The sequence below is a fragment of the Dasypus novemcinctus genome, chromosome 2 (genome assembly GCF_030445035.2).
Source record: "Dasypus novemcinctus isolate mDasNov1 chromosome 2, mDasNov1.1.hap2, whole genome shotgun sequence".
In the NCBI taxonomy this organism is placed as follows: domain Eukaryota; kingdom Metazoa; phylum Chordata; class Mammalia; order Cingulata; family Dasypodidae; genus Dasypus; species Dasypus novemcinctus.
In genome coordinates this window covers 198,286,572-198,304,309 of record NC_080674.1, presented here as the reverse complement: position 1 = coordinate 198,304,309, position 17,738 = coordinate 198,286,572, and the positions used below count along the sequence as shown (strand labels likewise).

At 43.4% G+C, this 17,738-nt stretch overlaps 1 protein-coding gene across 1 annotated transcript in view; it reads right to left on the bottom strand.

Annotated features, from left to right (window-relative positions):
* Positions 1-17,738, bottom strand: part of WNT3A (Wnt family member 3A) — a 58,457-nt gene that overhangs the window by 22,804 nt on the left and 17,915 nt on the right. The window contains exon 2 of the mRNA XM_004466887.3: positions 13,097-13,338. Coding sequence (XP_004466944.1) covers positions 13,097-13,338 — 242 coding nt within the window. The remainder of the gene's footprint in view (positions 1-13,096; positions 13,339-17,738) is intronic.

Here is a 17,738-nt window from a genome sequence, read left to right as displayed (position 1 = left end):
TCTGATACCTGCTACAATGTGGATGAACCTTGAAGACATCATGTGAAGGGAAAGAAGACAGATCCCAACAGGTCACATGCTGTATGACTCCGTTTATGTGACATGTCCAGGACAGGCAAATCCATAGACAGAAAATAGATTAGTGGTTGCCAGGGGCTCTGGCTGAGAGGAGAATGGAGATTGCTTTAATGAGGACAAAGTTTCTTTTGGGGGTGATAAAAATATTCTGATATTAGATAGTGGTGATGGTTACACAACGAATATATTAAGAACCACTGAACTGTACACTTTAAAAGAGTGAATTTTATGGTATGTGAATGATATTCCAATAAAGCTGTAAATTTATAAAAGATCAAGATGGATATTTCTGGTTCATCTGGTTGGAAAAATGAGGTAGTATCCATTTCATTGCAAGATAATTTCCAATAGCATTTTATTTTAATGTTTAACAATGATCAAAATCGGGTGTATTTATGTCATTTTGTTTAATAATGTGCTACTAATGATTATAATAATCCAGAAGACATTTTTAAAATACTTAAGCCTTATGGATACATACCAAAGTTCAATTTCAGTTTATCTACCTATTTCTGTTGCAGAGATCCATATAGGATGGTTAACAAGAGAGGAAGGTGAATGGAAACAGGAGCTCCAGAAGATTTTTTTAAAATGTGAAATTTCTGACTATTCATTTAGGTTTTCAATGGTTTGTGGTGGTTATCAAATTGCTATGTATTTAAACTGAGTGATCTAAGAGTTTTATATCAATGTTTAAGTTATGCTGTAAATGATATATTTTACAAATTAATTTTTAGATGGCAACTTAAAAAATGAGCAATGGTATAGTGTTGTCAAAAACCCTTTTAGAGGATCATCTGGATGGAACTAGGTGCCTCCAGACGGCATGTTGAAGTCTTACTCCCCAGTACAGAATGTGAGCTTATTTAGAAATAGGGTTGCTACTGATGGAATGAGGCAAATTAAAATGAGTGATTCTGCAGTACGGTGGGATCTTAATCCAATAAGACTGGTGTGCTTATAAGAAGAAGGAATTTTGGCACAGATGGAGACAGAAAGGAGAGTACCAAGGCAGAGCATGCCACAGATTGCCTGCAATCCCCCGCCAGAAGCCAAAAGAGGCATGCAGACTTCGGTGAGACCATGGCTCTATGACACCTGGCTCATGGACTTCTGGCCTTCAGAACTCTGAGAGAATACATTTCCATTCTTTTAAGCCACCCAGTTTGTTGTACCTGGTTATGGCAGCCCTACGGAACTATGACTGAGGGAATGTCACATGTAGAAAATACATATATATACATATATACCATAAAACCAATGGTTTAGATCCTCTTTTAGTTACCTTTGGCTGCTTAAGCAAATACCATGTAAAGGGGTGTTTTCAGAAATGGGGATTTAGCTGCTCATGGATTCGAGGTCAGGATAAAAGTCCAAATCAAGGCATCATCAAGGCGATGCTTTCTCCCCAAAGACTGTGGAGCTCTGGGGCTGGCTGCTGGAGATCCTTGGTCTTTAGCTTGTCACATGGCAAGGCACATGGCGGCATCCCTGGCCTCTACTTTCTCTTTTGGGTTCCACTGATGTTTCATCTTCTGGCTGCTCCCTCTGTGCCTTTATTTCTATCTGTCTGAATTTCATCCTTTTTTAAAGGACTACAGTAAGAGGACTAAGACCCACCCTGGGCCGCACCTTAACTGAAGTCACCTCATCAAAAGGCCCTACTTAGAGTGGGTTCACACCTACAGGAATGGATTATATCTAAGAATATGTTTTTTCTGGGGTACATACGGCTCCAAACTGCCAGAGATCCCATGGAATGTGGTGTAGACCGTGCCAAGAAGGGCTTGTCATTTTCTCTGCTCAGCCCAAGCCCTGTCTTGGAGGGACGACTTGTTCCACCACGGTGGAGCACCTCATAGATGCTGGATGCATCTGAGTCCACAGCTCTTTGGACATTCTTAGACACAGAGCCTGGGGGCCTGGGGGATGGAATGTCAGCCCTGCCTCCTGTCCTCCCAGCTCACCCCACACAAGGCCCACTCACTTGGCCTACCAGATGGTTGAACATCCAAACTTGCACAATAATAGAAACAGACGTCTTTCCCCTCATGGGACTCCTCCCCTGTGTCTCACCTGCTCTTCACCCTGTGAGGAGAGCAGGGAACCAAAAGGTCTTCCTCCCCTTTGAAAGGGAACACAGAGGTCAGCAAGGAGTCACGGAGTTGCCTCAGTCCACAATGAACCAGCTACCAGTAAAGAACAGTACTCAGTCTTCCTGTTCAGGGAAAGGTCTCTTGCTCCTTGGGAGAGATTTCCCAGAGGAGACAAAGCCCCTTGCTGGCCCTCCTGTTCCTCCAAGTACCCCTTAAACTCTGTCTCCAGGACAAGGACTTTAGAATTAACCCAGAGCCTGGCTTCCTCTGCCTCTTAGTCTCTGCTCTCTGATTGGCCAACTATCCGACCCCTTGAGCTATGGGTTTCCCTTGAGAAACCTCTGTTCAGCGCTCAGGGTGGCTCTGATCCAGGCCCAGCCTGGGCATTGGAGGAACTGGCAAGTCCGTGACCTCTGACCCAGTACTGGGTGGGCGGTTGGAAGCGCCCAGATAGACTTCAGATACCTGTCTCTCCCACACCACAGAAATGGCCAAGACTTTAGGCATAAGGCTTCAGGACTCCTTGACAAAAAGGACCATCTGGCTCAGGCCCTCTTTACAGGGAGGGAAACTGAGGCTCAGGAAGGGACCCTGACTTACTCAAGATTGTCCTGTATGTGCGAGGCAGAGACAAGACTCAAGCCCAGGTCTCTACAAGCTGCTCCTGGCAAAGGCATCTTTGGATGTCAACACCTGAGACTCACCTGGGGAGATTTTAAATGTCCCCCAAGCCTGGCCACAACTCAAAGTAATGAGAGCAAAATTTTGGGGATGGGTCCCAGGCCTTGGGATTTTTTTTAAAACTCTTCCCATTTGGCTCTAATATGCAGTTAACCTGAAACCACTGGTCTGGCGTGAATCTTACAGGTAAGGAGAGGGTGGCATGGAGGTGATCTCATCTAGCTCTTCCTCTCCTTGCATCTGGGCCTATCAGCATCTTAGTCTGACTCCCTGAAGGCAGAGGTTAGTGTAACCTGAAAATGCCCCTCAGCCCCCACCCCACCCACCTAGAGATGGGAGTCTGCCATTGGCAGCTTCTTCTTCTCCTTCTTCTTTTCCTTCTCCTTCCTCTTCTTTAATCCTAAGCTTCTTTTTAAAATTTATTTTTCTATATTTTCTATGTGGTACTAGGGACTGAACCCAGGACCTCATACATGGGAAGTAGGCACTCAACCACTGAGTTACACACACTCCTCACATTGTCTTCTTTCACTCTCTCCAACCTCAGAGCAGTGCCGCAGTGAGTGGCCACTGAGGACCCTTCCTGTCCCTCTGGGTCTGAGATCATCCCTGCCAGTCAACCCTCATCTTCTCTTCCCCTTCCCTTTGTCATTATTTATGACCTGGGAAATGTCTGTTCTCCAAACAGTGGGCTTTTCCAGATAGTGTTTGCAATCCTCTGTCTATGCAACTGGATGACCTAAATTCCCCACACCACCAACACCTTCTGGAAAGATGTAAGCTATCAGTATTAAGTCAGGAACGCTAAAAGCCAGTCCCTTCCAGGGGCTCTCACTACATGCAGGGCAGAGTGTTCCTTTCCATGCCTGTGGCTCAATCCCACAAGCTGGCATTTCTCTAAGGGAGTTCACTGGGCCCCCCAAGGCTCAGCCATGCCCTCTGGCCTGGTCCCAGCAGACAATGTATGAATTAAATGCCAGTGTAAGGGACAGAAGAACAGAAGGCTAGGAGAGCTGAGCTCTTATTGAAGCTCTGCTCCCAAAGTGGGCTCCTGAGCAAGTCAATCTCTCTCCCTTCATTTGTGAAATGAAGAGCTTAGTTTAGCCATTAATGCTTAAATGACTTGCAGAACTGGCTTTATCCTGGCATCCAGCCAGGGTCAGCTCTCCAGGAGGTGGGGGGTCATGTGTCCACTAGGCAGAGCCCTTGGGTGAGGTGAGGCCAAGCATCAAGGTCAGGCCTGGATTCCATTCTTCCCCTACCCATTTCTACTCGGCATCTGCTCCAGTTTGCTAAAGCAGCTCAAAGCAGATATCTTAAAAGAGGTTGGCTTTTAACAGTGGGAATTTATCAGCTTACAGGCTTACAGTTTTGAGGCTGAGGAAAAAACCCAAATCAAGGTACCGTTAAGGCAATGCTTTCTTCCCAAAGACTGGCTGCCTCTGTCACATGGCAAGGCACATGGTGGCATCTTCTGGTCTCTCCCTTTTCTACTGGGTTTCGTTGCTCTCAGCGTCTTGATTCCTTGGCTTTCTCTCTCTGTCTGAATTTCATTCTCTTATAAAGGACTCCAGTAAGAGGATTAAGACCTACCATGAATGGAGTGGGTCACATCTTAAGATCCTACTCACCCAAAGATCCTACTTACAATGGGTCCACTCCCACAGGAATGGACTAACTTTAAGAACATGCTTTTCTGGGGGCCATTCAGCTTCAAACTGTCACAGCATCCTTGAAGCTATGGTGCTGACAAGTGACACGCTGATGTTCTTCACAGACTCCAAAGATGATGACAGGACATTTAGGGAATCATCTCATCCTTCCTACTTTTAGATGGGCCCTCACCCAACATGGCTTCCCTCCACTATCTGAGTGGGGCAGCCCTCTCTGAGGGGGACAGGCTTCCTGTCATCTTCTCAAAATCTCTCCCATTTCTTTCTCATTTAGGAAGAGGTGAAAACTTTAGGCACCCCTGCCCCATCCGGGCTGGAACCAGGACCTTAGATGGCACCACAGCCGCTATCTGAGACCTCTTGGCCATGGTATGTATGCTGGACACCCCTCCACCACTTCTCTCTACCTCCAATCCACCCATGACACCCACTGACCATGACAGCACAAGGACCCCACACCTCATGGGTGTATCCATGCAGCCTGAAGCACCATTCATGTACAGAAGCAGCAGCAGCCACTGCCATGCCTCTGTGCCCACTCTGTGAAGTAGGCAAAGCTGCAAATACAGTCCTATTTTTATGGATGAGGATGCTGACACTCTGAGAATTGAGGGACTTACTCTTGAATGTCACTCAGAGGTCAGCTCTTGGAGACTCCCTCTTTTTGTCCCACAGTCTCCTCCTACACAAGGAGAACTGACATATTCTGTCATGACACATCCTCCTTGCCTGATGCCCCAGTGATGGATCCCAGGCTCTGAGCCAGATTTCCATTGGAACCTGTAGCCCCATAGCACACTCACTTGTAAAGGATATGGACATGTTGGATGGACGTGGCCATGACCACCTGATAGCTAAGGAGTTCTGGCCCTTGAAATGACCTCAGTCTGAATTCAAGTCAGGCTGGTCCTCAAACCAATGCTTAACTCCACCTTGGGCATCACCCTCCTCAGCTGGCCTCCATCCCACACTCCAGTTGTCCAGTTATTCTTTCCTTCCTCTGAATTCTGGTTGCTGGGTCTGAGCAAAGCCATGTTTTCTTTCCATACATATTGATTGATTATCTACAATGTGTACAGGAGACCAGGTATTAGCCTTGTGGAGCCTACCATCTATCAGGGAGGCAGACTGACACACAAAGAAAATTTCCAACAGAGCAGGTGATTAACCATGAAGCAGAGTGAGGTGATTAGGAGGCTCAGCTGTGGGCAGAGGAGTGGTATGTCATACGAGGTGATAAGTGGTATTCAGAACAGAGACCTGAAGGAAATGGCCAAATGAGCCATGAAGGTAGCAGGGAAAGAGCATTTCAGGCAGAGGAGCCAGCAAGTGCAAAGGCTTGGAGGTAGTACAGTGCTTAAGATATTTGAGAAACAGCAAGGAGGTCCATGGAGATGGGGATGAGAAGGAGAATGGAAGGATTGAAGTTAAAGACAAAAGAGGCTTTATGTATTTTTCCTCCTCTTGATACTTTCCATTACCCATTTGGGAACAAAAGTAGTTTGGAAAAGTTACAAATTGATGACTCCATCCCTCAACTACAAAAAAAACCAAAACCCTTATAATCACAGAGTACTGACAGAACTAGATTTCCAGAGTTACAGCAACATAATACCCAGAACGTCTTGTTCCCAACAAAAAATTACAAGACACACAAAGAAATAGGAAATTCCTAAATGAATATTTCATTCACAGGACAAAAAAGAAATTGCCAGAAATAATCCCCGAGATGCTTATATAGTGGAATTATTAGTCAAAGACTATCTGTTTTAATATGTTCAATGAGCTATAGGAATCAACTAAAGTAAATTATTTGGAAAATGATGTCTGAAAAAATTAAGAGATGGAAATTATAAAAAGGAGCCAAACAGAAATTTTGGAGCTGCAAGGTACAGTAATTGAAATGAAAAAATAAAAAGACTAATTAGATGGATTCAACAGCAGATTCGAATAAGCAGACGAAAGGGTCAGTGAACTTGAAGATAATACAGTGTGAGGGGCAGAAGGGAAAAAAATGAAGAAAAATAAACAGAGCCTGAAGGACTTGTGGAACATCATCAAGTGTACCAACAATGGAATCCCAGAAGGACGAGAGAGAGAAAGGGGCAGAAAACATATTTGAAGAAGGAGCCAGTGAAGCTCAAGTGATTGAGTACCAGCGTACCACACACAAGGTCCTGGGTTCAATTACCAGCCCCAATACTGAAAAAAGAGTATCTGGAGAAATAATGGTCCAAAACTTCCTTAATCTTATGGAAGACAGGAATATACACATCCAGGAAGCTCAACAAACTCTAAGCAAGATAGACTTTAAGAGAGCTACACCAAGTGAAATTGTTAAGATCCATAGACAAAGACAGGATTTGGAAAACAGCAAGAGGGAAGTGACTTGCCGTATACAAAGGGCTCCCCAATAAGATTAATAGTGGATTTCTCACTAGAAACCATGGAGGCCAGAAGACAGAGGGATGGCATATTTGAAATCCTTAAAGAAAAAAAATTCAACCAAGAATACTATATACAGCAAAATTATCTTTCATAAATGAAGAAGAAATTAAGACATTTATATATAAACAAAAGCTGAAAATGTTCATTAACAGAACACCTGCTCTACAAGAAATGCTAAACAGAGTTGGACACTGGACAGTAACTCAAAGCCATAAGAAGAAATACAGAACATTGGTTACTATATAGGTAAATTAAAATTCTGCATTATTGTTCTTTTGGATTGAAACTGCTCCCCCCCATATGTATTAACAGACAAATGTGTAAAATAACATTTAAAATCTATGACAGTAGGTGGACAATGTATAAAGATATAATCTAAGACAATATCACTATAAAGGGAAGGGTTAGAGATATAAAGGAATAGAGAGTTTGCATACCGCAGAAAGTAGCATAGTGCTAAATTGTGCTTACTTTAAGATAGTCATTGTAATTACAGAGGTAACCTGCATACTACAAAAAAGCAACTAAATACCAAAAAAAAAAAAAAAAAAGAAAGAAAGTAATGGAGTAATTGAGGAATAAAAAACACACAAGACATTCAGAAAAGAAATGACTGAATGGCAGAAGTAAATTCTTTCTTCTCAGTTATTACCTTAAATGTCAATAGATTAATTTCTTCTATGAAAAGACAGACATTGGCAGACTGGATGAAAAAGCATGATCCATCTATATGCTGTTTACAAGATCCTCACTTAGGAACAAAGATACAAAGAGGTTGAAAGTAAAAGGGTGGAAAAGATAATCCATGCAAACAGATAATTTTACAATGATAGTTGGAGACTTTGATACACCACTTTCAATAATGGTTAGAACATCTAAGCATAAAATCAGTAGGGAAATAGAGGACTTGAACAACACTTTAACCAATTAGACCTAAAGGACAGATATAGAACATTCCACCAAACAGCAGAATACATATTCCTTTCAAATGCACATGGAACATTCTCCAGGACAGACCATAAGTTAGGTCACAAATCAAATCTTTATAAATTTAAAAATATTGAAATCATACAAAGTATCTTCTCAGCTCACAATGGAATAAAGCTAGAAATCAACAACAGAAGGAAAACTGGAAAATGTACAAATATGTGGAAATTAAACAACACACTATTAAACAGCCAATGGGTTAAATGAAAAATCATAGGGAAAATTAGGAAATATTTGAGTCAAATAAAAACAAAAACACAACACACCAAAATTTATGGCAGTGTTCAGAGGAAATTTATAACTCTAAATGCCTATACTAAAAAAGGAGAAAGACTGCAAATAAAAAATCTCACACATAAAGAAAGTAGAACAAGAAGAGCAAATGAAACCTAAAATTAGTAGAAAGAAAGAAACAGTAAATATTAGAGTAGAGCTAAATGAAATTAAGAACAGAAAACTAATAAAATCAACAAACTGATAGCCAGGCTGAAAAAGAAAAAGACCCAGAAGACATGAATAAATAAAATCCTGAGCCTGGGGCCATGACGTTACATACATAAAAAGTCTTATAAGAGGGTGCTATGAATAATTATATGCCAACAAATCAGGAAACCTAGATGAAATGGACAAATTCCTAGAAACATGCAAATTACCTAATCTGATGAAAGAAGAAATGGAAAATCTCAACAGACCTGTAACAAGTAAAGAGATTAAATCAGTAATCAGAAACCTCCCAACAAAGAAAAGCCCAAGAACAGATGGTTTCACTAGTGAATCCTATCAAATGTTTAAAAAGGATTAACACCAATACATCTTAAACTCTTCCCCCCCCAAAAAAAAATAGAAGAGAAAGGTAAACTTCTTAGTAAACTCCATGAGGTCTGCAGTACCCTGATACCAAAGTCAGAACAAGGTACTAGAAGAAAACTACAGACCAATATCCATTATGAATATAGATGCAAAAATCCCAACAAAATATTAGCAAACCAAGTCCAGCAGCACATAAAAGGATTATGCACCACTGTCAAGGAGGATTTATCCAGAATGCAAAGGTGTTTCAATATATGAAAATCAATCAGTGTAATACACTGCATTAATAGACTGAAGGAATAAAATCACATGATCATCTTGATTGATGTAAAAAAGTCTTATAATAAAATCCAACACCCGTTCATGATAAAAGCACTCCACCTCTTCTACCTGATGAAGGACATACTTGAAAAACTCATAGCTAACATCATACTCAATGGTGAAACATGGGATTCCCCCTAAGATCAGGAACTAGACAAGAATGTTGCTTTGCTACTTCTATTTAACATTGTACTAGGAGTTCTATCCAGAGCAATTAGGCAAGGAAGAGAAAGGAAAGACATCCAACTTGCAAAGGAAGAAGTAAAACAATTTCTATTTGCAGATGACATGATCATATGTTCAGAAAATCCTAAAGAACCCACAAAAACAGCTATCAGAACCAATAAATAAATTCAGCAATGTTTCATGATACAAGATGAGTACACAAAAATCCATTGGCTTTCTATGCACAAACAATCATCGATCCAAAAAGGAAATTAAGAAAATATTTCAATTTACTGTAGCATCAGAAAGAATAAACAATTTAAGATTATATTTAACCAAGGAGGTGCAAAACTTATGCACACTGAAAATTACAAAACATTGCTGAAGAAATTAAAGATGACCTAAACAAATGGAAAGACATCTTGTGTTCAGGATTGGAACATTTAATATTGTTAAGATGTCAATATTACCCAAAGTGATCTACAGATGGAATGAAATCTCTATCAAGATTCCAGCAAACGTTTTTTTTTTTCAGAAATGGAAAAGCCAAACCTAAAATTCTTATGAAATTGCAAGGGACCCCAAATTGCCAAAACAAAATAGAAAAGGGACAAAGTTGGAGGACTCACACTTCTCTTTTACAAAACTTAATAAAAAACTACAGTAATCAGAACTGGGTGGTGCTGGCATAAAGACAGTCATCTAGACCAGAAATAAATTCATGCATCTATGGTCAATTGATTTTTTACAAGGGTGCCAAGACCATTCAGTGGGGAAAAGAAGAGTCTCTTCATTTGGTGCTGGGACAGCTGGATTTCCACACGCAAAAGAGTCATGTCAGAATTCTACCTCCCACCCTATACAAAAATTAATTCAAAATGGATCAAAGACCTAAATGTAAGAGTTAAAATCACCAAAACTCTTTGAAGAAAACTGGGTAGTAAATCTTCATTCCCTTGAGTACGGCACCAAAACATGAGCAACAAAGGAAAAAAATAGATAAATTAGACTTTGTCAAACTTAAAACATCGTTCATTAAAAGATACTTTCCTGAAAGGGAGACGCTAACCTACAAAATGGGAGAAAATATTTGCAAATCATATTTCTAATAAAGGACTTGTTTGCAGAATACATAAAGAACTCTGTAACTCAAAAACAAAAAGATGAACAATGCAGTTGAAAGAAGACATACAAATGACCAAAAAGTCAATGAAAATACGCTCTACCTCATTATCCATTAGGGAAATGCAAATCATCAAAATCACAGTGGGATACCACTTCACACCTACTAGGATAGCTAAAATAAAAAAAGAAAGACAATAAAAAGTGTTGGAAGTTGTGGACAAATTGGAACTCTTGTACATTTCTGGTGGGGATGTAAAATGGGTACAGTTGCTGTGGAAACTGTTTGGTGGTTTCTCAAAAAATTTAACAGAATTACTAAAGGACCCAGCAATTCTACTCCTAGGTGTACAGTCAAGAAAACTGAAAACAGGTATTCAAAAAATACTTGTATGCAAATGTTCATAGCAGCACAATTCACAGTAGCCAAAAGATGAAAACAACCCAATTGTCCATCAGTGGACGAATAGATAAAATGTGGTGTAGTCATACAATGGAATATTTTTCAGCCATTGAAAGGAATGAAGGGCTGATATATATGACAGCATGGATGAACCTGGAAAGCGTTAGGCTAAATGAAAGAACCAAGACACAAAAGGTTACATATTGCAGGATTCCATTTTTTTGAAATGCCTAGAATAGGCAAATCCATACATATAGAAAGCAGATTATTGGTTGCTAAGACCTAGAGGATGTGGACAATGGGGGTGACTGCTAATGAGTGAGGTGCTTCCTTTGGGTGAAGATGAAGGTATTTTGGAGTTACAGAGAGGTGGTAGTTGCCAAACACAGAATGTGCTAACTACCACTGAATTGTATGCTATAAAATGGTTCATTTTATGCTATGTGATTTTTCCCTCAATGAAGAAAAGAGATGATCAAACTTCCACCTACAACACCCCCACCTCAATTCTTGCCCTTGGTCTCCATCCATCATATTATAAGATGGGCCATGTGGAGAAGCCACATTTGGGTATTCCATCTGATAGCTAGTGCCAGCAGTCAGACATGTGGGGACCAGCTGGGGAATAGAAAGCAGCCTGCTGAACCACCACGTTCTCGACCCCCAAAATTGAGAGGTACAGCACATGCTTACTATTGTCTTAAACCACCCAGTTTTGTGGTCATTTGTTCTTCAGCAATAGATAACTAATACCCAGCTGTGATGGTTAGGCTAATGGGTCAACACACTCAGGTAATGATGCCCAGTTGTTTGGTCAAGGAAGCGCTGGGCTAATCGTAATGCATCTCACGGGCTTTAATCATCAGGGGGTTGATTGCATAGATGGCTGGTTACATCTACAATCAACTGAGGAGGTTGCTCTCAATAGGGAGTGACATCTTAAACAATCAGTTGAAGGGAAGCGGACTTGGCCCAGTGGTTAGGGCGTCCGTCTACCACATGGGAGGTCCGCGGTTCAAACCCCAGGCCTCCTTGACCCGCGTGGAGCTGGCCCATGTGCAGTGTTGATGCGCGCAAGGAGTGCCCTGCCATGCAGGGGTATCCCCTACGTAGGGGAGTCCCACGTGCAAGGAGTGCTCCCTGTAAGGAGAGCTTCCCAGCGCAAAAGAAAGTGCAGCCTGCCCAGGAATGGCGCCTCACACACGGAGAGCTGACACAACAAGATGACACAACAAGAAGAAACACAGATTCCTGAGCCACTGGCAACAACAGAAGCAGACAAAGAAGACCACGCAGCAGATAGACACAGAGAACAGACAACTGGGGGGGGGGGGGGGTGAGAAGAAGGGGAGAGAAATGAAATAAATAAATCTTTAAAAAACAAAACAAAAAAACCCCAAAAAACAAAAAACAAAACAATCAGTTGAAGGCCTTAAAAGGGAAAGTGATTTCAGAATTCAGAGAGAGAATTCCCGTCTCTACTTCAGACGGTTAGTGTCTCCTGGGGGACTCACCAAGGACCTTCATCCGAGCCCCTGTTTTGCAGCCTGCCCTATGGAATTTGGATGGTCACATGAGACAATTTTATAAATCTCATACTATTTAATGATATCTCCTGTCAGTTTTGTTTCCATAGGGAACCCTGCCTAATATACCGCTGCTGTCCCTTTCCTCTCCTTTTCCGAATAACCCATGGCTCCAGGACCCTGGATAGCTCCTGCCCATAAGCCTTGTTTACACTGCTTAGTCCTGAGTTGCCCCTCATGCCATTCCCTTCCTGTGTTTTCTTTGTGTTTTCTTCCCCTCAGAAGCCCGCCTCCTCCAAGAGGCCTCGCTCCCACTTTCATTTTAGGGGAAGGTGGAAAATGGAGGAATATATGAGCATCTGGATGATTCTATGGATCGAAGTTATTCCTAACTTCCAGAAGACCCACTCAAGAGCTAGCTCCTCAAAAAAAGATAAATACAGAATTACTGCATGATTCAGGAATTCCACTCCTATACACCTACCCAAAAGAAACGAAAGTAGGCATTCAAACAAACACTTGTACCTTCTACCTTCTCACAAATGTGGGAAAGCAAACTTGGACTTGCCAAAAGTCATGGTAGCCTGTGGAGCACTTCCCACATGCTGGAGAATCCATTCTCATCCCCCCTCATGGAGGCAGAGTGAGATGAACTGTCCTGAGTTCCCCCACCATGAGAGGAGCTGGAGCTGGAGCTGGACCCAGGCCCTCGGCTCCAGACCCTGCCTTCTCCCAACCGATGGTCCAGCTCCCTCCCTCCCGTCCTTCCAGGGCTGACTCCCATACCTTTGTCCAGCACAGGGCCAAAGATGGCCGGGCTGTTGAGGACAGTCGTGCAGTTCCAGCGGCGTCCACGGAACTGGTGCTGGCACTCCTGGATGCCGATCTTGACACCTTCTGCTATGCTGGGCATGATTTCCACATAGTTCCGGCAGAAGCGCAGCTGCTTGGGCACCAGGCCAGGGATGCTGGCACAGAGGATGGGCTGTGTGCCAAGGGAGGAGTACTGGTGCCCGATGGCCAAGGACCTGGCAGGAGGAGGACAAGAACTGGTTAATGGGGGAGCCGGTCTGGCTGGCCCTTGATGCAGAAGAGGACAAGTCCATTCTCTGAGAAGGGACAAGCCTGTCCTGGGGGAAACCTGTTATCTGAGAGAGTAGACAAGCCCCTTTTTCTTTTGGGTAAAACATAGCTTCTGCTACTCAGGAAACCTGATTTTATGGAGAATGCAGGGCCCCTGCTACCAGTACCGTATACCCGAGATTTAGCACAAAACAAAATGTCAAAATGTGCAACATGAGTGGAATGGGTGTAGCTCAGTGGTTGAGCATATCCTTCACCTGTACAAGGTCCCAGTTTCAATCTCTGGTGACTCCTAAAAAAATAAAAGATGTGCAACATGAAATGATAGACTGTTAATCAAAGAAATGCTGAAGGCCTAAACTTCTGCTCTGTACAACCGCAGGGGGCTCCATTCACCCAGAGACTCTCCACAGTGTGATTGGAGCAGATTGGGCCAGGCTGGCCGAGGGAGGGGTACTGGGGGGGGAGGCCTGGCTTCCCGGCCAGGTGAGAGGGAGTGGTGGCGGGGGAAGCAGCGGTGGTTGAGTCCCACAGGTGAAGACACAGCTAACGTCACACCGTCCCAGTGAGCCCGCAAGTTTACTTTTGGTGATTAACCCAAAAGATGTAACAGCACATACCCACAAACAGGCTCATTCGAGAATGCTCACTGAGCTTTAGTCATGGGCCCAAAGTATTAGAAACAACCCAAATATTCATCCATAGGGGAGTGGATATGCAAACAGTGGTTCCTTTATGCAGTGGAATGCTACTCGGCAATGAAAAGGAATGAACACCCAATACGCAACGTAACACAACGTGGGTGAGACTCACCAATATGGAGCTGAGTGAAAGAAACCTGACATGAAGCAGTGCCTGCTCCATGGTTCCACTAATGTAAGTTACACGGATTACTGGATGGTGGACAGGTAAACTGCATCTATTGGGTCAGAAATCAGAACGGAGTTACCTCTAGAGAACGGAGGGTGGGCGGCTGTTATAGAACAGTCAAACACATGCCATTAGCTGCATATGGCTATTTAAATTTAAACAGTTTAAAATGACAAAGAAATTGAAATTCAGTTTCTCAGTCACTCTGGCTGCATTCACACACTCTGGGATCAGAGGCTACCATATTGAACATTTCCAACATGGAACACTTCCATCACTACAGAAAGTTCTATTGGACTGCGCTGGTCTAGGCTGATAAAAATATTTGGGGTTCAAGTGGGGTGCTGATGACACAGGTGTTTATATGTCAGATCTGACTGAATTGTGCACTTAGGATCTGTCCATTCTGCTGTATGTGATTATGTCTCAATCCCAAAGAACTGCCAGGTCCTTTTGGGGGTTGGCAGGAGCAGGCAGAGGGGAAAGAATTTCTCAAAAGGGAATAATTTTTTATCATTGGATGTGTTTTAATGTTTAATGTAACAATGAAAGTTATGAAGATACATTAGAAACATTTGAACCCATCAGAAAGAGATAAAAGGAACAGTATGGATGCAATGATGTCCTTCCTCCCTGGCCACTCTCTGAAGGAGACTTTTGTGTCATTTCCCACAGAAACTCTGGGAAAACTGTGACCACAGATCCTGTTCAGACACCTGTTCTGCAAACGTGGGTGCAGTGTGTGTGTGGGGTCTCACCTGCTGCTTGGCAGCTGATTTTTCTACTTCATCTTCTACACTCTACAGTAGCTGTATTGTGGCCCACTATATGAAGATACCAAAAATATTGAACACATTTCATATATGAGGACATTTAGGTTGTTTTCAGTTTAAAGAATATTTTTAAAATTATAAACAGTGCTGCAGTGAGTGTCCCTGTATACATAAGTAGTAAGTGACTGCAAGATACTCTTAGGCTGAATTACTAATAGCAGAATTTTTAGGTCAAAAGTTATGGGCACTTATGTTTAAATAAATGTTTCCAAATTCACATCTAAATTCCTCTCAAGAATGGTGTACATGGGTGCTGTTTATCCAGCCCTTGCAAACTTAACCATTAACTAACTCAGAAATGCTGCCAATCCCATGGGTGACACATGGTTATCTCTACTTGCTGATGTGTCTACTCAGTCTAATGGTTGACAGGTCATGAAACTGACTTTTATTAAGTCGTGTTTTGAATCTAACTCAATTCCATATAGCTGCAGTAAGAGCAGTAGAAAATGAATGGTAAATCAGTGTCTCTCAGGTTCAGAAAAACAGACCCGCCTTCTAGAAATTCAAATTAGATCTCATTACCGTTCCCTCCAAACCCTTCAGTGCTTGGAGTAGCTGCTGGCTGCTGTATTAGACAGTGCTGCTGGACTCTGGATCAATCAGTTTGCTTTCTTCTTGCACTCTGAAGAGCACACTGGCACATCTCTACCAGCCCCTCAACAGAAAGGTCTTAGCTCCCTTCTCTGAGCACTGGAAACCCTCTCATCCTCAGCAGCCACCTGAAATGCCCTCTCTTCCTTGAAGCCTTCCTGACTTCCTGCCCCGGGATGACCACTCTATGCCCCTTTTGGCCACCCCTCTACCCTAATTATTTAATTCTACCCTGCATAGTTCCTTCTGTAGCCGACTGGAGCTCCTACAGAACAAATGGAAAGTCTAAGGGAGGTGGGTGATTTTCTCTGGAAAATCTGATTCTGGAGCCCTCCACGTCCCTGCCCCGTAGAAACACCATGCCATTTTTGTCTTCTGGAATGCACTTTCCCTCCTTTCCTCTATGCTAAATCACATCATTAATAGTTAAGCCCTAAAGAGAGCTGAGGTGGCACAAGAGAATGAGCACCTCTCTCCCACTCCAGAAGGTCCCCGAATCAGTTCCCAGTGCCGCCTAAAGAGAAGACAAGCAGACACAGAAGAACACACAGCAAATGGACACAGAAAGCAGACATCCAGCACAAAAACAGCTAGGGGATGGGGTGGAGATTAAATATAAATCTTAAAAAAAAAAGTTAAACCCTATCTTCCTTAAGATAGCTCAGTGTGAATGTCCACAGCACCCATGCACTCATGCAATCAGCCCAAGGGGAGCTCAGCTCCCCATCGAATGGACTGTCAGTCCCTTTCTTGTGTCCCCAGTCTTGGGAAAGGCCCCAATGTCTCCCGACAAGACACCTGGCATCTTTGGAGTTCCATCGCATATTCATGCCCTAAAGACCTAATTCTCCTAAACCTCTCACCCTGCAGTGAGAATGTTGCATAAGCCTTGCAGCTGGCCTCCGTTCTCCTCAGAACTACCCCTCCAGTCCGTTCTCCACATTAGAGAGTTGAGAAACTGGCAAAATGGATCCTGCAGCCCCAGGCCCAGGACCAGGCAGGAATCCACATGTCCGAGAGCTGAAATGTTTCCCTGACATGGGTTTGTCTGCCCATCCATTCATTTATTAATTTGTTCATCCATCCATCCATTTATCTACCCACCTACCCATCCATCCATCCATCCATCATCCATCCATCATCCATCCATCCCTTTGTCCATCTGTCCATCCATCCATCCACCCATCCACGTATCCATCCACTCATTCACCCATCCATTAGTTCATTCATTCATTTGCTGACATGGAGCACCGACCAAGTGCAGGGACGGAGCTAGGCCTGCACTTGCCCCCAGGTTTCTCCCACGCTCACTGACAGCCACACAGATCCTGATGTCTCTGAAGACGGCCAGCTCTGGCACAGGTGTGTGAAGGTCCTTAATTCCCTTGGCCTCGAGTGTGGAACAATCCCAACCCCAAACCACCATCCTCCTCTTTTTCTTTGAGCTTGGCCCTGAGATCACACTCAGGAAGCTTTCCCTGTGATTTCTGTTCCTCGCTTCCCCATGCATCCTGCCCTGCGCATAATGGCAGCAGTCTCTGTGGCCTGTAGGTCATCTGGCCTGTGGGAGAGCAGCCTCAGTCTGGAGAAGGTGAGCTGGGCCAGGTCTCATAACTCAGAAGAGGGGCAGACCCAGGGGAGGCAGGAGGGACAGGGCAGTGGAGGTGAAAGACAGGCAATCGGCACTATCTCATCTACTGTGCTTTTGGCTAGCAACCTTGACCATCTTGTATTTGACCAAAAGTAGAAGCCTCCAGGTGCCATCTCCCTTGGGCCTGCTTCCCTTCTTCCCTCATGGAAGAATGGAGAGTGTGCTTTCTAAAGGCCCAGCCCTCCCAGGTACCTATCCCCCTGGGCTCCATTCCCTCAGCTGCATTGGCTTACCTCTGGACTGGGCCACCCCACCAACATCCGCACTTGCACAGCAAACCTCCCAGATTTAAAGAACAAAGAGCAAAATCTCCCCTTGACCTCAGTTCTCCTCCCAGCTCCACCCACTTCAGTTTGGGTTTCTGTCTACGCCACTGAAATGTCTCCAGGAAGGTCTG